General features: G+C 51.7%; 1 protein-coding gene across 6 annotated transcripts in view; it reads left to right on the top strand.

Moving 5' to 3' along the window:
• The window catches only part of CRTAC1 (cartilage acidic protein 1), a 168,214-nt gene that overhangs the window by 102,701 nt on the left and 42,196 nt on the right, over positions 1–23,317 (top strand). For all 6 annotated transcript variants that reach the window (XM_024254100.3, XM_054522754.2, XM_054522752.2 and 3 more), the window contains exons 4-7: positions 3,594–3,730; positions 9,334–9,490; positions 18,871–19,005; positions 22,198–22,343. In XM_024254100.3, coding sequence (XP_024109868.1) covers positions 3,594–3,730; positions 9,334–9,490; positions 18,871–19,005; positions 22,198–22,343 — 575 coding nt within the window. The remainder of the gene's footprint in view (positions 1–3,593; positions 3,731–9,333; positions 9,491–18,870; positions 19,006–22,197; positions 22,344–23,317) is intronic.

Genomic DNA, 23,317 nt, shown 5'->3' with positions numbered 1-23,317 from the left:
AGACCCAGAAGCCTGCAGGGGCCATCCTCAGAGGCTCCCAGGCATCAGGAAGCAATAGCAAGCCTGCCACTGCCTCCAGGACAGCCATGATGATGGCGGCCTAAGTCCAAGTCCCTTCTCGAGAGCCCCGAAATCCAGAACCCTCTGAACACTTCAAGCGCATTTTTTAAGTTTTATGGGAAATTCAATTGATAGCAAAACCTGTCCTGGGCTAATCTGAGCTATTTATAGGCTTTATTTATCCCACTTAGGGTGAATATTCATATAATTCACTGCAGAAATATTAATGTGTTTAATTACAGAGTGCTGCCTCCATCCCTGCTGGGGGTGTTATGTAATAAACGGTGTGTGCACTGTGTTACCTTTCCAAAATCTGAAGGAAAAATATGCAAATTCCTGAACACATTTGACTCCCAGGAATTCTGAGGAGAGGCTGTGGACCTGGGGTCTCAGAGCTGCCGCCAAACTCTCTCCATGTGCGTTTCTCATGTAATTCCCACAATGACGCTGAGAGGGAGGCAGAGCTGTTATCCACGACTTTTAGATGAGGAAACCAAGACCTGGGGCCTCGCAGCTAACAAGCCTCAGATGTGGGATGCGACTCCGGCCGACTGGGTCGGGGCCCTGTGCTTTTGTCAGGGTGACCCACAACTCAGTTTCCCCCATGTGCATTCAGGCCACAGCAGCTCTGTGCAGGTCCCTTCTGGGCTCCACAGAAACAGGCCTGTGCTGAAGCCTCCACCTACAACCCCTGCAGGCCTCCTGGGTCTGCCTCCACTCAGCAGAAGGGACTTTTCCTCCTCCCTGGGTCAGGCTTCTCTGGAGGGCAGGCGGGGAGAGATGGTGCCGGTTCCCTGCTGTCGGGTGAGGACCCTTGAGGCCAACTCCAGACCTCACAGATGATGCTCCTGCTCCTGTGGGTCCTGCGGTCTCAGGGGGTCCCAGCGTGGGCCCCCTCAGAGATCAACCCTTTTGTCCCCTTCTGGGTGGAGCCACCTGAGGGGTCAAGGGGTCGCTTACACACTCTCCTTACCTATGCACACTCCCACAAGTACTCACGCTCATCCGCTCACTTCCACACACACACTTGACTGTTCTCGCACACTCTACACTCACACTCACTCTCACTCATGCCCACACTCACTCTCACTCATCCCGGCTCTCACACTCTCATCCCCGCTCTCACACTCTCATCCCCGCTCTCACACTCTCATCCCCACTCTCACGCTCACTGTCACTCATGCCCACACTCACTCTCACTCATCCCCACTCTCACACTCACTCTCACTCATCCCCGCTCTCGCACTCTCATCCCCACTCTCACACTCTCATCCCCACTCTCACACTCTCATCCCCACTTTCACGCTCACTGTCACTCATGCCCACACTCACTCTCACTCATCCCCGCTCTCACACTCACTCTCACTCTCACTCATCCCCACTCTCACGCTCACTCTGACTCATCCCCACACTCACTCACTCTCACTCATGCCCACTGTCTCACACTCACTTGTTCTTGTCCACTCTTATTCTCTGACACACTCTTACTCGCGTGTACTCACCACACACCCTCACTCACACACCCACTCTCATGCTGACACATACTCATTCTCAGCCATTGTCTCACTCTCACACCTACACACTCATTCTCATGCTCACACTTTTTCTCACGCACTTGCTTTCACATACTCATACCCTTTTTTTTTTCTTTTTTTTTTTTTTTGAGACAGGATATTGTTCTGTCACCCAGGCTGGAGTGCAGTGGCGCAATCACAGCTCACTGCAGCCTCGACCTCCTGGGCTCAGGTGATCCTCCTGCTTCAGCCTCCTGAGTAGTTGGGACTACAGGCACGTGCCACCACACCTGGCTAATTTTTGACGGGGAGGGTTTGTAGAGATGGGGTCTTGCTATGTTGCCTGGCTGGTCTAGAACTCCTGGGCTCAAGTGATCCACCCACCTCGGCCTCCTACCGTACGGGGATTACTGGCATGAGCCACTGTGCCCAGCCCACTCACACACTCTTACTCTCACTCATGCTGGCTCTAACTCCTGCATACTCTCACTCATTCACACATCCACACACACACATTCACTCTCACAATGCTCACTCTCGCTCATGCTCACACTCACACACTTCCCACCCTCACACACACCCACTCACAGAATCACTGGTTTTCACCAAACCCCTGCAGTGCAGGGCTGATGTCTAAAGAATCTTGGAAAGTAGTTCATCTATAACATTAGAAAAATCGTTTCTGTCGAAAAATAGCTACCACTTTGCTGAGGGGGACCATCCCAAACCTTTAATGTGCATCATCTCATTTATTCCTCATGGTAAACTTGACTGTAACTACTGTCATCCCCACTCACAAGTAGGAAAACCGAGGCTCAGAGATGCTGGGCAGCATGCCTCGAGTCTGGAGCCTAGAAGTAGAATCCAAGCAGAACCAACACTGGGGCTCCAGATCATTTCCATCACCCCGAGCTCTTGGCCCATGTGCCCCTGTGCCATGTTGTCTCTCCTCAGTCTAAGCCTGCTGCCTCTTCCCTGGCCCAGACAGTCAAGTTCAGGGTTCTGTCCCCAAGTCCACTCTTCCTCAAGCTCACCTTCCCCGATTCCTTCAGCTGCTCCTCTCCCTGTGTTTCCTGTCCAGCCCAGGGGGGTAGAACGAGGACCCCCCTAAACTACGAACACTCAGGGTCTTGCATTAACAAGAAATTAACTAAGGGTGATGGCAGAGGAGACAGCTCTGCCTTTCAAGTGGTCACTTGAATGGGCTTGAGGCCTCAGCAACCAGTAGTTATTCCCACTTCTCCAGAACAAGGCTTCTTAGTCACGAACAAGCTCCAGAAGGCCACAGACCTGAAATGACGTATGGCATGCTGTGTGGTGCAGACCTGCAACTCCCTGAGCTGAAGGTCCTTCACCTCCCTCCAGTTCTCAAAGGGGCCAGTAATCCAAAAGAGGTGAAAACCACTGCCTTCTGGGGCTCCCCAGTCCTGGGACCAGGGGCCTCCCAGGACTGCCCAAACTCATCACACCCCAGGCAGAACAACCCCTCATTTCTCTCTCACCCCGTCAAAGCTCGACTTCCAGCCCCTTCCTCAGGGCGAACTGGGACCTACCCATGAACCAGAACCATTTCTTCTGAGACCCAAATCAGGTAGGTCCTGCGATCCAGTAGAGAATGTAGGGACAGCACCTGGAGAGCCATCCTGGGTTGAGTTTGGATGTTGCCGTATTGCAGTCCCAGGAGCTCCTTGATGCTGTTGCAGGAGCACAGGGCAGGGCATAAAATCCAGCTGCTGAGGGTCATCTTGGACACACTGCAGCAGTGGCACTTCCTCCCTAGTTCCTGAGGCCTGGGCCAGCCGTCTTCATGAGGCTCAGAGTCTCTTCCCTCAACTGGAAACATGTGAGTTCTCCCCAAACACAGAGGAGTCTCACCTGCTTGAGGTCTTCCTTGCCGCAGATGACCCATCCTCCTCTGGTCTCAACCACCTTGTGAAAGGTGCCGTGAGACATACCCAGAGATCAGAACCGAGACCCTGATCCACTGTCCACCAGCCCTCCCTTTCCTCCTCTCTCCAGGGGTGGCCACGTACACCGACAAGTTGTTCAAGTTCCGCAATAACCGGTGGGAAGACATCCTGAGCGATGAGGTCAACGTGGCCCGTGGTGTGGCCAGCCTCTTTGCCGGACGCTCTGTGGCCTGTGTGGACAGAAAGGTGAGTGCAGGGGCGCGTGGGTCCTGGGGAGAAGCCATGTGAGAGCCAGGAGAGGAGCCACTGTGTAGACGTCCCCTGACAGAATGTCGGCTCCCGCGGTGTCTTGGATAGATTGGGTGTTAAATACCAACAACTAAGACTTGCAGAATGCATTCCTATGTGCCTTTCACGTCCTGTCTCCCATGCAGCCCTCCCAGAAACCAGTGAGGAAGCCAGCCAAGGGATCATTGTGTCCTCGGGACACTTGTGGGGATGAAAGCCTAGCTTGGAGCAGTGACTTGCATGAGAGCCCAAAGCAGATGAGTGTTGTGGCTAGGACGTGAACCCACCTCTTCTAGCTCTAAATCCTGCCTGTATTCATTCACTCAACTAACATTTATTAAGTGCCTCCTGTGTGCCAGGCACTGAGCCGTGGGGCCCTTCATAAATATTTACGGAATAAATGAATGCACAGTGGAGGGGTTCCTAGATGGGTGAGGGGAGGGTTGCCTCAATATACAAGTACTTTAGTTCATCAATAGCTCCTCCAACTTTTTCGTGCCCTGCAAGTGCACCCTACACAGAGGTGCCCCACCCAAACTGGATGGGGAGGAAAGACGGAGTGGGGAGGGGCATGAGCCACTGCAGCCATCTGCCCGGTGAGGGGACAGCCGCCCACCCGGGCTTAGGTCCCAGCAGGCCTCGCCAGAGCCAGCAGCTTGCTGCAAAGGTGATTTATTCCTCCTGTCACCTGCTCCCCTGCCGCCCACCTCCTTGGCTTTGTAAACAGTCATCGCTAAATCAGGGACCCAGCTGCTGCCCGGCTGCCACAGGAGTGTCTATGGCCCCCATTCTGGGGGCAGGGGCAAGAGGCTTTGGGATTGAGATGGCACTGAGGGGATTGGGGATTCAGTGTGAATCTTTACAGCAGGGGCCTCCAGGCCTTGGGAGAAGGCAGGTGCCAGGTATAAATATTTATTTCTTAACAAGCCAGTGCTGGGAAGAGAAGCCAAGCTGGGCTGTGAAGCCACATTTAGCCTGACCTGAATCTGTGCCACCTGGACTCCTGCCTGGTGGGAGTAGATGGGGAGGCAGCTCTGTGAACAGCCCCAGAGTGTGGGGTGGAGCTGGGGGGTGCCAGACCTGGTCACGGTTAGGGGCCTCTTCCCAGCCTCCTCCCGGTTTCCCATCTCACCCGTTCAGGACCAAGGCTTTTGACACTCAGCTAACGTGGGCAACTTCTCAGAGAACTGGGGGGAGAGGCATGCAGGTTAATCACAAAGAGATGCACTCTGTCCTAACAAGGTCATCTGCACACCCACGCATTTAACCACAGGACAAAGGCACTATGTGAAACGAAAAAAAAAAAAAGATGGACTGGCACTGCAGCACAGGAGGCAAGCATCCAGAAGCTTGCTCACACCCTGCTCAGCCCCTGACTTCAGTCTCCCAGGCCTCAGAGAACTAGAAAGAAGCCCTACGGTCAGTCTGCCAGCAGAGGAGCGTTGCTTTCTGAGTCCAGCCACCACCTTGGCCATCCCTGGGGCCTGAGGACTGCTAGGGGAGGAATGGAGAGAGGCCAAGGGCAGCCTGGAAGTTGAGAGAGAGGAATGCAGCCATGGTTCAGGAAAACACAAGAGCAAGGACAACAGTAACAGCCAACACCTCTTACACTAGGGACATGCCACGCCTTATGCTGCATGTTTTACCTGCCTCGTCCTACTGAGTCCTCATAAGACACCAGTGAGGTAGATGCCGTCGCTATCCGATTTGACAGATATAGAAACTCAGGTTTTGAGAAATTAGGCAACTTGACCTTGATCACACATGAAGCAACAGGCAAAGCCAGGAATTGAACCTTGCCTGCCTGAAAATGAAGATGCCTTTTTACCCTCCGCCTCCCCGCCCCGGGTGAAATGATAGCAGACACAAGTTTCTAACTTTATTACAGCACTCACCCTAGTCATCCTTCCTTAGCCCCATAGCCCCTACCTGGGGCGGGGCCTTTTAATCTAGCTACCTGGTCAGTGGTTCTCAGTGTAGCCTCTGGGCCAGCAGCAGCAGCCTTGCTAGAAATACACATTCTCAGGCCCTGCCCCACTCCACCCTCTAGACAGACTGAATCAGAAACTCCAGGAATGGGACCAGCAATCTGGGGTTCAGTTAGCCCTGCAGGTGACTCTGATGCATGCTGAAGTATGAGACCTTTTGCTCCATAAATGCCTCAGCCCCGCCCCCACTCTGCCATGTGCTGTTCTCTCACTCTCCCCTTCCACCCCTCACTCATTCTCTGCTCCAAACCCGGAACATCCGCTTGTCCTTTCTCTCCAGTTGCCTCATCATTCACCCACCTTTCTGGATCCAGCTCAAAGCTGATCTCTTACAAGAACGTCCTCTGATCAATAATGATTATGCCTCATGTTTATATAGCATTTTTATCTTTTCAAAGACTTTTCACATACATTGTCTCATTTCATCTTCTCAACAACCCTGCCAGGAAGCAGGGGGAATAGGATCTCCATTTAATATCTGAGGACATGCAGCCTGGAGGCAGCCAGGGATTTGCCCGAGGACAAGGAGCAGTTAGGGGCAGGCCCTAGACTAGGACCCGGGCTAATGGCCCTGGACCAGTGGTTCTCAAAGTGTGGTTCTCAGACCAGCAGTGTCAGCATCATCTGGGAACTCGTTAGAAATGCAGATTCTCATGGCTCACCCCAGATCTGTTGGTCAGAAACTCAGGGGATGGGGCCAGATGTTTAAAAAAAAAAAATTGTGTTTTAACGAGCCCCCCAGGTGATTCTGATGTAGGTTAAAGTGTGGGAACCACTGCATTGGCCCCAAAGCTGCAGAAACATCTTCCTTCCCTTGGAATCATCTCACCCTCCCAGAATGACTGTGGTCAAGTTCACATGTGAATTTCTGCAGTCTTCTACAACCATAACACATCTGTGTTTGTCAGTTTGTACCCCCGATAAATCAAAGTAAGGAACTAGGTATAACTGAATTTTGTAAATATCCTAATTTCTAGCAGAGTGAATTTCAGTCCATTGAACTTATTGCTCATTTGTTGATGAGATTGCTGCCAGCTGGTAGGGTTGGGAACGGTTTGTGATGGCTCACTTTCCTCTTTGGCCCCTTCATTCACTTTTCATCCAGTCATTCTGCACAGCCTAGGATGGCTGAGAACGTCTCAAAGTTCTCCCCTAATCAAGAAGCCATGTTAGGCCAGGTGTGGTGGCTCAAACCCTTAACCAGCACTTTGGGCATCCAAATCGGGAGGATAGATTGAGACACCAGGAGTTCAAGACCAGCCTCAGCAACATAGGGAGACTCTGTCTCTACAAACATACAAACAAACAAAAAAAATTAGCTGGGTGTGGTGGTGCACACCTGTAGTCCCAGCTACTTGGGAGGCTGGAGTGGGAGGATCACTTGAGCCCAGTCGAAGCTGCAGTGAGCCTGAGTGACACAGGGAGACCCTGTCTAAATAAATAAATAAATAAATAAATAAATAAATAAATAAATAAAAGGCTGTAAAGCAGTGCATCTCAAACTCCAATTTTGCACAGGAATCACATGGCAGTCGTGCTACAATGCAGATTCTGATTCAGCAGGTCTTGGGGGGTGGTTGCTAAGGGTCTATATTTCAAACATGGTCCCAGAGGTCACCAATGCCACTGGTGTAGGGACCACTTTGAGTAGCAAGATTCGTAAAGCACAGATTTCCAGGTAGCAGCATAAAGACTCAGATAACCAAAAGAGAAGGAACAGAGCAATCTGTAGGGAACAAATTTACCACCTTCTCCAGCTTCATCCCTTGACACTCTCTGCCTTGCATTTTATATTCCAGCAACATTGAACTAACTGCTGTAGTTTCTCTACATACATCCTCCTCTTTCTCATCTCTACTTGGAAGGTTCTTTTCCCTCCAATTCACCTGACTGAGACTCCTTTAAGAAAAGCTTTTCGGAACTTCCCATAGTTAGGTGCCCTTCCTCTGGGTTAGGAGCTCCTCTTCTATGTGCCCAGGAAATCCTGTATGTGTTCTCTGCCATATGCTTGTATCATTGTTGATACATCTGTGTCACCCAGGAGACTCTAACAGGAAACTCTAAGCTCCCTCCTTGGCCTCACCCACCAGTCAGACAGACTCATGTGGCTCTTAATCAGCTTCCTCAAAGAAAATGATCCTCAAAGAAAATGAGCCAAGCACAGTGGCTCACACCTGTAATTCCAGCACTTTGGGAGGCTGAGGGGGGTGGATCACTTGAGGTCAGGAGTTCGAGACCAGCCTGACCAATATGGTGAAACCCCGTCTCTACTAAAAAATACAAAAATTAGCCGGGAGTGGTGGTGCATGCCTGTAATCCCAGCTACTTGGGAGGCTGAAGCAGGACAATCGCTTGAACCTGGGAGGTGGAGACTGCAGTGAGCCGAGATCACACCACTGTACAGCAGACAGGGCAACAGAGTGAGACCCAAAAAAACAAACAAAAAACACCAAAAAACCCACAAAGATACAAAGTCGCTGACCAGTTCAGTGGAACAAGAATTGTGCTCATGGTGCCAACGGATGAGAAATTGAAGCAAGGAAAGACGACCACTAGTCTTGTTGCTGTGAGCTCAACAGTTTCTCTTAGGTCCTTTTAGGTTTATGACTTGTCTTTCAAACTAGACTATAGGCAACCTATGGTCAGGGACTTTGTCTTCAGTACATTTATAACACAACACTTGGCACATAGAGCTTAAGAAATATTTACTGTCTAATTAATTGGAAAGAAGTGATGAAAAGGATGAGAGAAAAGCCAGAAAACTGATTTAGAAAGTGTGTGGATCTCTTGGGAAGAAGTCATCCATTGAAGAAATAGCACCATTATAATAACAGGCAGAAGAGAAGAGTCTTTCATCAGCAGTGTTTTGGACTAGAGAAGAGAATGACTCTTGCATGGAGCTGGTGTCCAGGGCTGCTCCTGGATGCAAAGGGAAAAGCAAATCTTTGAGACAGTGTTATAAAGACAGAAGTGATATTATCTTTCTTCCTGGTAATACAAGGGAAATAAGGGAATGGGAGAGGGAAGTAGGACCCCTGCAAATTTGTGCCTCTTGTGCTACCAAAACAAAGGAATGAAGAAGTGCGGGGTGGGAACAGGGGGAGGGAGATGGTTCAGGAATTTGCTTGTCATCTTGGCTGGAGTGAGCTTGAATGGGAGAGAGAGACTGAGAATAATGGGAACTGGTAGATCAATCAATCAGCAAATATTTATTGAGCAGCTACCCTGGCTGGCAGCTGGAGAGAGCTCAGCTGGAGGGAGGCACATTAGAAAATTGTCTATAAAAAGGTGGTTGTGGGGGAGAGGGAGGGATGTGTTCTTCTGGAACAGGATGGAAGGAAAAGCAGGCTGCTTTGTTGTACAACTCCTGGGAGCGTCATTCACATGGTAGCCTTTGTGAAAAGCCCCTCTGGAAGTGCGCCATGCACAGCCTGCAAGGCCATTTGCAACAGACCTGGGGAGAAGAACCCAACCCTGTGAAAGAGCTATGGTCCTACCTGGGGGTGGGGAGGGGGCGGTTTCTGGGATGAGCCAAGGTGGGCCTGCTCACCGCTTCCTTCCCTTCCTCCTCAGGGCTCTGGACGCTACTCTATCTACATTGCCAATTACGCCTACGGTAATGTGGGCCCTGATGCCCTCATTGAAATGGACCCTGAGGCCAGTGACCTCTCCCAGGGCATTCTGGCGCTCAGAGATGTGGCTGCTGAGGCTGGGGTCAGCAAATATACAGGTATGCAGAGTGACGTGGGAGGCGGTGTGCTGGAGGGGCTGGGGCTGGGGGCCAGGGCCCTGCAAGGCTGAGTCTAATTCATCAGAGACCACAAGGAAAGGGTGGCCTTATGTCCCTGGGGAGGGGAGATAAAGGCTCTATTCCATCCTGCCACCCACAGAAGGCTTCTCCCACAATGCCTCTCCAAGCATTGGTGAGATATCTGTCAGGTATGAGTTTTGGGGTACCCAAGAGGGGACATCTGACTTGCTGGAAAGTGGCATGTGAGAACACCACAACATCATTCTCTCCCTGGAACCTCTTGCCCCACTGCCTCTGGTAACCTCAATGATGGGTGAGCAGGTTCTGTAGGAGAAAACTGACAAATCACAAAAGCCGAGATTTAAAGCATTCTTTATTGCCAAATCGCAGATGAAATTATTTACTTACACATAAGCAACCAGGAATTGAGTGCTAAATCCCTAGGCTTCAACTGGGTCCCGTCTCAGATAACTGAGCTCAAAGAATTGTGTTCTTGTTCCAAAACCTCTCCAGCACTTTTTTTTGAAGTCATGCTCCCCCTTCATCTTTCTGGATGGGGGACCTATTGTCAGACTCTCTGACAGGGAGATCTTTCTAGGGAAGGCGGTTTTTCTAATTCCAGCACGGCTGCTGACTAAACTCTGATAATCTGCCAATAGACTGCTGATGGCAGAGCAATCCAATTCCTGTTTTGGGTGCCAAAAATCAGGAAGCCAGAGCTGTACACAACAACTTGTCATGTGAACTTAAGCCACATTCATACCCGACCTGCACTTGGGACAGACAGATCCTCTTGTTGGTCAGCCTTCCCGACATATCCATCCCAACGTGTGCAGCAGAGGCTTCCAAAGTGGCAGCCTCCCTCAGTCTGAATCCTGGGGCTGGAAGGATGGTTGAGGGGTCCTTTGGGGCACCCCCCTACCTCCAGACACCTGGGTGGTGGCATCATCTCAAAGTCCTGCCCAGAAAGGGTTGTCACTGCCTCTCCTGAGTTTATGATGCCTTTCTCTAGCCACCTTTCACCCTGGTGAAAGGGGGAGATTAATGTTGACCTGTCTTGCAAAGTTTGTGGGAACAAATGACTAGACAATAAAATGGTTAGCACAGCTCAAGCCCCGTCTAAGTGCCTGAGAGCTCTGCGCGTGAAGGTACCATGGAAAGGCTATGTCAGTAATAAACCATGTTTCCCCCGGAAAAGAAATAAACATGCAGGCGCTTCAGCCTAGATTTGTACAGTCAATTTTTCTGAATAGTTCCCAGTTCTGTGCACTGGGCTGGCTTGGCAATTAAGTGCCTTGATCTTGCAAGGGAAGGGGGGTGCACTGGGGGGATGAAGCACTTGAAAATGACGAGGTGGAAGGGAGGCAAGGACTGGGAGAGCAGGCTAGACACAGAATAAAAGAACTTGGAGGTTGCGGCTGGGTTTGAGCATGAAGGGGGCATTGTTCACGCTGGCTGGGCTGGCACAGAACCGAGGAGGGGGAAGGAGGAGACCCAGAGGAGGCAAATGAGGAGCACGGTGGGGATGGAAGCACCAGCCAACCGTGCCGGCTGGGCTGGAAGGACGGGCGGTTCAAGGAAGAAGCAGCAGCTTTGGTGGAGGAACGGAGGGAGGCTGGGGCAGCTGGCGTGCCCAGAGGACATGTTCGAACAGCTCTGCAGACTTCCAAAAGCCATTTGGCTGACAAGAACCTATTTGGCCCACCATGTTACTATTCTGTCTGCCCGCCTTCTACAGCCCACCCTTTCCCTGACCGCCAAGCCCCCCAACACTACCCTGCAGCCCCCCTTGTCACTCAGCTAATGACACATGGACATCTGGCTGGAAAACTAGCTCAGAAGAGTACCCCCCACCCCCGAGCCCCAGGAATAGACCCCAAACGTAAGGGCCGCCATACTGAGCCCGGCCTGATAGCTGAGGCTCTGGGCGCATGGCCAGCGCTCAACACCACTCTGGTGCCAGGGGGCCGGAGAAGCTGGGAGGAAAGCAAGCGGAAGGGGCAGGCCATGTCCAGATGTGCACTCAGGGAGCTGGGAGGTCCCTGGAGCCAAGCCACACAGCACCTGCCTGCTGGAGGGCTGTACGACCTGGGAGAACCTCCCATTTTACAAAGAACAGACGGAGATCCAGGGATGAGAAGGGACTCGCCCAAGGTCACACAGGAGGTTCGTAGAGAGCTAGCACTTAGAGCCCCATCTCCTCCTGCTGCTTAAACTGCCACAGCCCGCTGACCTTTCCGATGACCTCCAGCTTGAGAATCCTGCCAGCCTACAAGACAGGAGGGGCTGTGAGGGGAGGCCCACACCCACTGGGATGACAGCCCCGGGCTGGCACCTGGACTTGAGGCAGCCCCAGCCAGGTGGTTGTGGCTGAAGCAGCTGCCTGGCTGAGTGTTCAGGACAGCGGGGGAGGTCCAGCCACCCCAGGGTAGGCCGGGCAAAGGTGCTACCCAGGCACTGGCCCTCAGCACTGCGGAAGGGGGAGGGGAGGCCTCCTCTCTAGACATTATCCATTCACGCGGCTGCTGCTGCTCCGCTGGGTCACAGTGCCATCTAGCGGCCACCATGCCGGCTCTCGGGGGACTCAAGGGCCCCGGGAGCGTGGCCGAGCCAGAGATTGGGAGAGAGACTGGGGCAGTAGGAAGACCACTCTCCCATCCCCTGGTCCCCAACTTCCCCAGCTTCTTGAGGCCGCTTGAAGCTGGGACAGTGCCGGGAGCTGCCCTGCCTGGGAATCCTGGGAACTGGGTTCTGGACATGGCCAAGGCCCTGGCATGGAACCAGATGGAACCAGAGGAGGGGAAGGTGGGAGGCAAGAGTCCTGCACTGCCTTTGCGGTCCAGACCCCAGTGACCTTGGGCATGCCCCTCAGCTTCTCTGAGGGCACTGAGCTAACAGGTAAGGGGACAGGGTCTGGAGCCAGGCCACAGGTGCAGGTCCAGCCTACCCTGTGCATTACAGCCTAGGCAGTAGTGGGCAAACTATTCTCCCAGCCTCAGTTTTCTCACCTTCAAAATGGGAGTGTTGTGAGAATGAAAGGAGGTGCACATGGGACATGGCTGGCACATGGCCTGGTACACGGGCAGTGCCCACCTAGTATAGCAAATACCAACACCTCCCACTCTGAGGCTCTGCCAGAGCGATGCCAGGGCCCTCTGCTGGGCACCTCCTGGGTACAGGGAGCACTGTGCAAGGTACGGGGGATGCATAAGAGAAGCAGGCCCAGCCCCTGCCTGGGAAGCATTCTCTGTGTGTCCCCCCAAACCTCCAGTCCTGGGCATAGCCAGCGGCATCTTCATCCCCATTCCCCGTGGAGTCCATCTCTGTTCTCCTTCCTGCCTGCCCTGCCTCCCCCAGGCCTCGCCTCCTCCCCGGGAACTCTGCATTTTGACCTCACCCTTTGAGGCAGCATCTGTCCAAGCTGCAAGGTGGTGATTAAAGAAGCCTTAAAAGAAATTTGGAAAGAAAATGAAGGTGGATTTATGATGTCGGGTGGGGAGTTTTGCTGTTGGCTGGGAGCAGTGTGGAACAAAGCAGAGGGCAGACCTGATTTATAGGAAGTCATTATTGAAGGAGACGGAGATGCCTAAAGCCCAGCTGAGGCCTTCTGGCAGATCCTCACCAGTGAGCTCAACCAGGGGCCGCAGAGTGGGGGCCAAGGGGCCTCCTAGCTTCCCAGGTGGGTGCTGTCCTTTCATCGGGAGTGAAGCCAGATCTGACAGCCGGGCAGGGCTGGAGTGACAGGCTCCCCAGCCAGGGCCCGGGACCCCCAGGAAGTGCAGCACGGGCCTGCCAGGGGTACCCAAAGCCCAGGACACGCAGAGACCTTTTCCCTGGGGTGTCAGATGCATTTGATGAGTATCGGGGGGAACATTATGTTTCTTTTAAAACAAACACAGATATGTTATAGAATTGAAATGTAATTTTTGTGTGCATTTTTCTCAACTAACACAAGAGATTTTAAAGAAATGTCAAGCTTGTGGGTAGCCACTCCGGCTTATACCCCCAGGCTACACCCCCAGGCTTTGCCAGTGCAAATCCCTCCTCTGTCGAGAGGAAACAAATGATGGGGTCTGTCCTGCTGCCCCACCCCTTGCCTTAACATTCTGCAGAGACAGGGCAGGAAGGATGAGAGTGGGTGTATCCTTGTCTAATACCTGCCACACAGAACAGTCAAGTCCTGCCCAGCCTCTGAAGGCTCCCAGAAGGCTTGGGAGTGGCAACACCAGCACCTACAGTTATCTTGCCTTATAATTTTTCAGGAAATTTAGGATGACAGACCCTGTTACCATTCTGCACTTGATCCTCACACCCCATTCTCCAGCATGTGTACACACACTCTCTCTCTGTCGCTCTCTCTCTCTCTCTCTGTGCCCATTCCTGCATCATGTTTCCAGCATTTCTGCCCTACTCATTTACAATATCTTGGATGTCTTGACAGCCTGCGAATCATGGCATTCACCAGAATCCTGTTTCTATTAAGGTCTGAGCAGATGGCCAAGTTCCCTGGCTGAGGGGGCTCACCTCAGAGTCTCCGCTGATGCAGAGGGTGCAGGGCTAGATGGGCACAGGGATCGGCCCCCAACATGCTTATCTTGTGTCCACCCTGGAGGATGCATTCATTGCAAAGTAAGCTAGTAGCAGTCTTGGAGATCTTCTCAATTCCCACCCAGTTTACAGGAAGGAAACTGAGGCCTGGAGAGCATGCTTCCCGTGATCCTGCAGGAGGGGAGGCACAGAGGCCAGGCAGGAACCAAGAGGCTTTACCTTAGCACCGCGAATCCTTGTGCTGCCTCATCCCTGGGTCCTCAGACCCACAGCTTGGAGAAGTTCAGCTGCATGCACACCCTCCCTCCCCACCACCTTTCCCTGTCTCACACCCCAGTCCCTGAGGGCTGGCCCAGATGCAGTCTGAGAGATGGATTGCCTGCACCTGACTTGTACTTGGGTCTGCATTGCCAGCGTGCCAGGGCTCAGAGGTAGAGGGATGGTTCTTGAGGACAACCAAGGCTTCCCTATGGGGGTTGGGCCCAATGAACAGATGATCAGAGTGCCAGAATGTGGCTAGGAGAGATGGGGACCTCGAAGGGGCATTTCCCCCTTTAACCCCACCCCCTACCCAGCCTGGTGGGCAGGGTGAGCAGAAGCCTTCAGCAGGGATGGGCAGGGAGGAGCAGTCACACCCCAACAGCAGAACAAGGAGGTCTTTGAAGCCTGAAAGTGCTGGGAAAAATAAAGGGATATTATTCACCCAGCAGGTGGTAAATAGTCCCAGCTAATGACTATGTGGCACCTGACATTTTCCAAGGCACCTTCCAAAAACCAGCTCACTTAATATTTATGACAGCCCCGAGAAGGAGCCATTATTATTATCACTCTTATGTTCTAGCTGAGAAAACAGAAGCCCAGGAAGGTTCAGTGATGAGCCCAAGGTCACACAGCTCAAACTTAGACTTTCTGACCCCCGGTGCTGTGGTGTCTCCCACCACCAGCACTGCCTCTCCAGCCCCGAGAGAATGCGCTGGCTTCAAATTATAAAAGAAATAATTATGCAAGGTGGAGTTAATTCCCTGTTAGAACATCATTCTCCAAAGCTAAATAAAGATGTTCCTAACTGCCCCCTGGGTGGCCGAATTTGGTGTGTACTAAACCAAAGATGGTTTAGTACACACCATCTTGGTTAAGAGATGGAGGAGAGGGAGGGTGTGACAAAGGAGAGAGGAGAGGAGGGGAAAGCCCTGGTAGAAGACATTTGCTGAATAATTGGCCTTTGACATTGGCCTGGCAGGGCGTAGGCATGGCAGCCTACATAATGATGGGTGGATTCTATTGGTTTGAAGAAGATTTGCTTGTCGACCTGGGAGTCATTTCCCTGTGGCATCAGTGAGGGGTGCAGGTACCTGGCTGCCCCACTTCAGCCCCCAGTTGGGCCTCCATCATAAAGCTGCTGGGGCTGGCACCCAGGAGGCCAGCTTCCTGACTGTCGACTCACCTGCTCCCCAACTATGCAGCCAACTTGCCGAGAAGGAGGTGTGGGTAACATCTCTGTTATGGTCCGGTTGCCATGGCAATAAATTGTGGCTAATTAGTAGTGTGGTTACCATGGCAATTTTCTAGTAATTACAGGTTACAAATGGTACAAGGCTTCAACCCAACCCAATTAGTTAATTAGAAAGATTTAGAAATTTGTCCAAAAGGGAAATAACCTGCTTTGTAGAAAATGAAGGGAATGTGTCACAGCTTGGGAGCCAGAGGCAGAGAGGAAATTGGAGGATGTGGAAGCGGAGGAAGAAGGATGGAGCTGCGTGGAGGCAAGTCCCTGAGTCCCACCTGGAATTTCCAGGGGCCCGGGCAGGGCTGAGGGATTCTCACAGAAGCTGGTAAGACCAGGGCAGGGACAGCTGCCAGCAACCACTTAGTGGCATCTCTTTTAATGGGCAGAGGTGGTGCCCAGGTTGTGACCCCACATCCTTTCCTGCTGGCTTTAGGACAGGCCTCTGGAAGCCACCCATGCCACTCCATAGCTCCCATCATGAAGAGTGGATGCTGTGTCTTGGAGGACATTCCAGAGGAGCAATGTGAAGTCAGCGGCTTCATTTTCATGTGGCTTGGGCTCTCTTTGGCAGCTAATGAGATTATCTGGGAGGAATCTGGGAGGCATCCAGCCCAGAATGTGTTAACTATGAGCGCAATAAGAGTGGCAGTGCCATTGCCCCACCCCATCTCCCTGGCCCCAAATGCCAGCTCTGGTGGGCAGGCTCCATTTGCATAGGCGGAAAAGGCCCCATGATTTCCCCTGGGGGCATCTCTCAGAGGATGGGAGGCACCTAGAGACCAAGAGAACCCCTGTCTCAAATAAGCTTGGTCACTTTGGGGAAACCTCTGCCCCATCCAGAGGCAGGCCTGGCCTTTCTTTACACAGGTCTACTTGAGCTTTCGTTTATTTTTTTAAAAATCAAGTTCTTCTGGAGTGCTCTAATAACTCTTCTTATTATAGTAAACAACCTTTAAAGCAGTACTTTTCAAACTTTTATGCGCACATAAACCACCCAGGGGTCTTGTTAGAATGCAGGTTCTGATTTCATTAGGGGCCTGAGATTCTGCAATTCTAGCAAGCTCCCAGGTGACACTCCTGCAACTGCTTCTCAGACCTGGCTCTGAGCAGCAAGTCTGCAGCATCCACAGAGCCCTTTCATACAGCTCATCGTAAAACATGATGTTTTGAAATAATGTAGACATTGTGGAATGGCTAAGTCGAGCTAATCAACATATGCATTATCTCACATACTTTTTTGGGGGTGACAACACTTAAAATATACTCTCTTAGCAAGTTCAAGTATGTAGTGCATTCTTATTAACTAAAGTCACCATGTTGTACAATGGATCTCTTGAACTTATTCCTCCCATTACACTGAAGTGTTGTATCCTTTGACCAACATTTCCCCAACACCCCTACTCCTAGCCCCTAGTAAACACTATTCTACTCTCTGCTTCTATGTGTTCAACTTTTTTAGATTCCACGTATAAGTGAGATCATGTGGTATTTGCTTCTCTGTGTCTGGCTTATTTCACTTAGCATAATGTCCTCCAGGTTCATCCACGTTGTCACAAATGACAGGATTTTCTTCTTTAAGGCTGAGTAATACTCTATTATGTATATATATCACGTTTTCTTTATGCATTCATCCATTGATGGACACTTCGTATCTTCATTCCATATCTCAGCTATTGTGAATAATGCTGCAGTGAACCTCAGAGTGCAGATATCTCTTCAACACACTGATTTCATTTCCTTTGGATATATATACCCAGTAGTGGGATTGCTGGATCATATGGCAGTTCTATTTTTAATTTTTAAGGAGCCTTATACTGTTTTTTATAATGTCTGTACTCATTTACATTCCCACCAACAGTATACAAGGTTACCCTTTTCTCTACACCCTTGCCAACCCGTGTAATCTTTCATATTTTTGATAATGGTCATTCTGACAGGTGCATCTTTCCTCCTTTGGTCCTCTCAAAACCCCAAAGCAGAAAAGGCAGGTCGGACTCTCCCCCATTTTACAAATGAGGAAACTGAGGCTCAAGGGTAGCGTAAATTGCCCAGGGTCACAGAGCTTGTTAGAAGCCAGGCTGGGGCTAGAATCCATGTCTTGATCCTGGTCGGGCCATTTTCTCACAGTATTTCCAGCATTTGGGGGCGTGGCTGAGGGAAGGCTTTCTCGGGGCAGATTTGTGTTCCTGGGAGCTGGAGGTGGGGCCTGGTAAGCAGAGAGCCTTCATTTGAAACCCACTGGGTGGGGGTGGTTTGTTCAGGATGTATTAAGGTTAGACTTCTTGACGTGGATAGCTCAGATTTGATCTTAGAAACTTCAAAGCCCAATGTGGAGCTGGCTTGATTTCTGTCCGTTTTAAAAAACATATATACTTTATTGGATTTCTTCCTTTCAAACTACAGAAGCAGTTCTTGTTGCAACAAGTCAAACACTACAAAGACATTCAAAGAAAAAAGGCCAACTATCATTTCTCTTTCCCTCCCCAAATCCTACCCCATCAAGGAAGGTAGCCAGTGTTCACAGCTTGGGGTGTGGCCTTTCCCACTTCTCTCCAAACTGAATAACTCTGCACAAACATGTGTATTCAGAACTAGCATGTATTTTCCTATTTTAAAAAATAAAAGCAAGATCACACAATACCATTACTTGGTGAATTGCTGATTCTTTCAACCATATATCACAGGCACTCCTCCAAGTCAATCCATATGGATCCATGCAGTCTTTTTACTGCAGAATAGTTTGTCATATGGATGCTCCGTAATCCATTCAACCCGTTCACTATTGATGGACGTAATTGTTTAACGTCAAACAAAGCAAAGTAAGCATCCGCATACCTATAGCTGGGACCTATTCCTATTGATTCTCAAAGCTGGGACATACCCAGTGGTCTTGACCAGCATATGTATGACTCAAAGTGAGAGTCAGGAGGCTGTTGGGGGATCTGTGACTTGACCAAAATGGCATGCTTAGAGTTGGGTTTAGGATTATTGTGGGTTTAGATTTAAGATGATTGTTCAGCCACTTCTCTTAGAAGGGGAAGGCAGATGCTGGCCTCTGTGTGGGGTCCAATGCCCAGCTGAGCTCCTTCCTTCCCTCTTCATCAGTGTTGTTACCTTCCACGAAGGTTCGTGGAGACTATGAGTCCAGATTTAGGCTCAGGAAAGCACGGGAAGCAGAAATCCCCCCAGGCTTCTCTGAGGATACTCTGCTACAGTTCCCCCCAGGCCTCAGAGGCAGCCCTGTCCTCCAGGTGGGCCTGGGGCTTTGCTTCCGCCACTCACTGTGGGTCGATGTCTTTTCTAGGGGGCCGAGGCGTCAGCGTGGGCCCCATCCTCAGCAGCAGTGCCTCGGATATCTTCTGCGACAACGAGAATGGGCCTAACTTCCTTTTCCACAACCGGGGCGATGGCACCTTTGTGGACGCTGCGGCCAGTGCTGGTGAGTGGAGGCAGCCATGCCCTGTGCACCCTGACCCCTCACCCCAGGCCCACAGAGGACTCCAGACTGCCCTGCCCCCTCCAGGATGGTCTCTTCTGGCTGCGGGGAGAGCAGGGCAAGTCATCGTCTGCACCACACAGAGAAACGCTGCTTGTCACTTCCTATTCCTTAGCTCCCATGGCTCCAGCCACAGGGAGTGTTTGCTGCTGGGGAAAGGGGTTTGAAACTCCTGCCAATTGTTATCTTCCAGTACCTGAGATTGCCCGCGACCCTCCAAGTCCTGCTTGTGTCTCTCAGCATCAACCTATCCTCCAAGCTGCCTCTCCCCACCTTGGCCCCCTCCCACATTTATCTTCAACATTCAGTTCAATACAGTGAGCATTCATGGAGCCCTTGCTAAGTGTCAGGTTGGCACTGGGAACCAGGGATGCCCACTTGAATCAGGCTAAGACCACCCCCCACACAGAAAAGGCAATGACATTCTAGAAACAGATGTAAACAAAAATATCCGGCTGTAATAAGAAGCAGGATAAAAGCCACACAAAATAGTGCCCCAGGCCCCCAGCTGTGCTCCTCCTCCTTCCTCTGCACTCATCCCCAACCCACCTCAGGGCCTTTGCACCTGTCATGGCCTCTGCCTGGACTGGCCTCCCGCTTCTCCACCTGCAGAACGTCTGTTTAGCCTTCATCATTCACCTCAAATATCACCTCTGCAGAGATTTTCCTGACTCCCTGTGCCACCTAGCAGAGACTGGTCCTTCCTCCTCCTGCTGCCCCTGGCATGCACTTCTTACTCAGGCTCCACATTGCCATCATGGTTTGTCTATGAGCTTTACAAGGACCAGGTCCCAGTTCTATTCATTCTTGACACAAGGCTTGGCATCCAGTGCCCACCGGTAAATTCTGCTGAATGACAGAGTGGACACTTCCTGCAAGTTTTTGGATGTATGATTACATCCCACGTGCCCCTGACCATTTTCCCCGACCTTGCCAATGAATGGGAGGTTTGATTTCACCTCCTTCTTGGAGGCATGGGGAAGAGCTCTGGCCTGCAGCAGTGGTGAGTGGGATCTAGACACATAGATCAAGGGTCCTGCAAGCTCTGGCTGTTGCCAGCAGTTCACATCGAATCCCTGCACATGTGCCAATCTGTTCTCTTGGATTCTTGGACTTACGAGTACCTACCACCCCAGCTTTCTGCCCTGGAGCTCCACTGTGGGGACTTACTGGCCCAGAATGCACACCCACCCCAAGCTTTTTGCCATTCAGCCCCCAACCTTGCCTAACCTCTTATCCTTCTCTGGCAAGGCAGAAGTTGGACTGCCCTGGCCTGTCCTCCCCCTGGCTCACCCCTCCTAGTGCTATCCTTTGGCAGCAAATTTTCTCATTGCTGAAAAATCATAAAGCAAAGGGGAGGGAATAGTGGAGAAAACCTAGAGGATTTGATAAGGTGTTAAAGAGATGGAAGCAGAGGTGAGCGAACAAGTTGGAGTAGGAGAAGGTATCAGGCGGAAGGAGAGAGGCAAGGCGCTAGGCCCGTAATTGAAAGTCAGAATGATTGCAGGGGTTTAACAAGACATGTCAAGAGGGCATTCATCACCCAAACAGATGCTGCTGTGAAATGCAGCCTGGCACCGATTATTCCTGTGAAAGGGAACCAGCTCCTTGTCAAGGTGCCTCATAGATAGGAGAGAAATGGGCCAACGCAGAAGGCCACCGACATTTGGGCTGAGGAGTTTGTCAGAGAATTAATGGAGTATTAATCCTAGGGATTGGAGGCTGCCCCTAGTCCTCTGCAAACCCTCTTTCTCAAGTCTCACTGCCTCTTCTTCCCACACCTCCCACAGCTCCTTCTCTTCCCCAGGAGGACACTCAGCCTCCAGGGTTCTCAGGGGGCACCACGTTGCCTTCTGGCAAGAGCTCCCTGTGTCCTGGGGTCTCTGATCCCCACTGCCTATTACATTGTCCTGTGGCCTGCCATCCCAGAGAGCCTGATGACCCACAGCTATTTGTCCTCTGAAAGAGTCGACATGGATGGGTGCTTAGAGTCTCATTCACCTCTGTCTCTCAAGCTATGCACTGGCCAGTGGGCAGCTAGGAGGTCAGGCCATCGCTGTGGGCAAAGCCACCCTGTCTCCTCCCCCAGCACCCACTCATTAGATAGTATAAGCAGGTGGCTTGGGCACAGAGGCTTCACTTTCCAGATCTCACCAGGCATACTGTGGGCTTCTCTGTCGTGGCTGTAGTATTTCCTCTGCCGTCACCCACGTCCCCGGTTTGCCTTCTGTCATGTTATTTATGTCTGTGCACTCATTCAGCAAGTATTTACTGAAAACTACCAGGCAACCACAGGCCCTGAGATAGATGCTGCGTGTACCCAGGTGAACCAAGAAGAGAGTCTTGACCTCATGGAACATCAGGGATAGTGGGAAAACCGGACCCTAACAAGTCAACCACAAAGGAATGTAACTGCACATTGTGATCAACATGGAGAAGACTAAGAGGCTGTCAGGGAGATTGACAGGGTGGGCAAGATGAGCTGTCTCAGATGAGTGGTCAGGGAGGGCTTCCCAGAGGAAGTGACACTGTGGCTGAGAGCAGAATAACCAGGAGCTGGGTAACCTAGAGCTAGAGGAAGAGCATCCCAGGTAGAGACCAGCTTGAGCAAAGGCCCAGGAGCTGGAAAGATGGGGAGAGTGGAACCAGATCAAGACCAGATAAGGTGGACAGGACCATGGTCAGGCAGAGCCCTGTGCTCCCCAGGCAGGAATTAGAACTTTCCCCAAGAGGACTGGAGGGCATGATCAGCTTAAGCAAAAGAGTGGCATGATCAACTTAATGTCTTCCAGTGGCAGTGTTAGGGGTGGCCAGGAAGAGCCTTTGGTCCTCCAGAATTTCCCCCAGTCTCCCTCCACCAACCCATGCCACCCCCCAAACAGGGTAAAAATAATATGCATGCTGGGCAAACACAGCTTGAACACAAGTCTCGGGTCTTCTTTTCAACCACATGACTGTCCCACTTCCTGCCCCTATAGAGAGCTTCTGAGGCTGCAGCTATGTCTCCCGTATCTCCACCCGGGAACAAGATGAGAGTCACCCTCCCTAGTTGCTTGTCACAGAGCTAGAGCAGGGTGAGTGTTTGTGGAGTGTGCAGGGGATGCCGCCCTGAGAGTTCCTGCCTCTCCTCCCCAGGTGTGGACGACCCCCACCAGCATGGGCGAGGTGTCGCCCTGGCTGACTTCAACCGTGATGGCAAAGTGGACATCGTCTATGGCAACTGGAATGGCCCCCACCGCCTCTATCTGCAGATGAGCGCCCATGGGAAGGTCCGCTTCCGGGTAAGAAGGGGCCTCACCCCAGGAGTTCAAGACCAGCCTGGCCAACATGGCAAAACCCTGTCTCTACTAAAAATACCCAAAATTAGCCGGGTGTGGTGGTGCGTGCCTATAATCCCAGCTACTCCGGTAGCTGAGGCACAGGAATCTTGAGCCCAAGAGGCGGAGGTTACAGTGAGCTGAGATCGTGCTACTGCACTCCAGCCTGGGTGACAGAGCGAGACTCCGTCTCAAATAAAAAAATAAATAAATAAAATAAAATAAAAAGAAGGGGGCTCTCCCTCACTCCTCCCTACAGCACCACTGCAGGGGTGCCCTGGCATGCCATGGAGCTGCCTCGCTCCTCCCACCAGGCTGAGCAGGGCTCAAGGCTCTCAGGGCCCAGAGTGGGGGTGGGGTGACAAGGAAGGTTACATCAGGGGACAAGGGACTACAGCTGGGCTGCTGTAGGAGCTCTGGAGCCAAGAGTAGGAAGAACCAGGTCAGCAGAGGTGGGAGAGCAGCCTCCGAGGTGGGCCGGAGTCCTGGGAGGTGGGCTGCACTCTCTGGATCCAGGCCACTTTTTCTGGTGGCTCCTGGAAAGGATCCAGCAGCTAGAGCACAGTGAGTGTTTGTGGAGTGTGCAGGGGATACAGGATGGCATCCCCTGCACACTCCACAAAAGCCAGGCCTCAGCTTTTCAGACCTTTTCAGACTGACGTTCAGACCAAGGGCAAAGTGGTGGAGAGAATGGAAGATTGAAGCCACGGAGTTCCCAACAGCTGCCCCTAAAGACAAACAGCAGATGGCAGGCAAGGTGGCCTCAGAGCCCTCCCTGTGCCCCCTCCCTGAGCTGTTGATAGACCGATGCCAAGAATTCTTCAAAAGGGCTGTTAGTGACAGTGATGGAGGTGCCACCAGCATGAGGGGCATGGGTTTGGGACTTTCTCAGGGAGGGCAACAGAGAGCATGGGCTGATTGAAGCTGATCTCAGGGAG

Source organism: Pongo abelii, chromosome 8 (assembly GCF_028885655.2).
Source record: "Pongo abelii isolate AG06213 chromosome 8, NHGRI_mPonAbe1-v2.0_pri, whole genome shotgun sequence".
NCBI lineage: Eukaryota > Metazoa > Chordata > Mammalia > Primates > Hominidae > Pongo > Pongo abelii.
The sequence above is the reverse complement of the archived record's forward strand: the minus strand, read 5'-3'. Positions and strand labels throughout refer to the sequence as shown.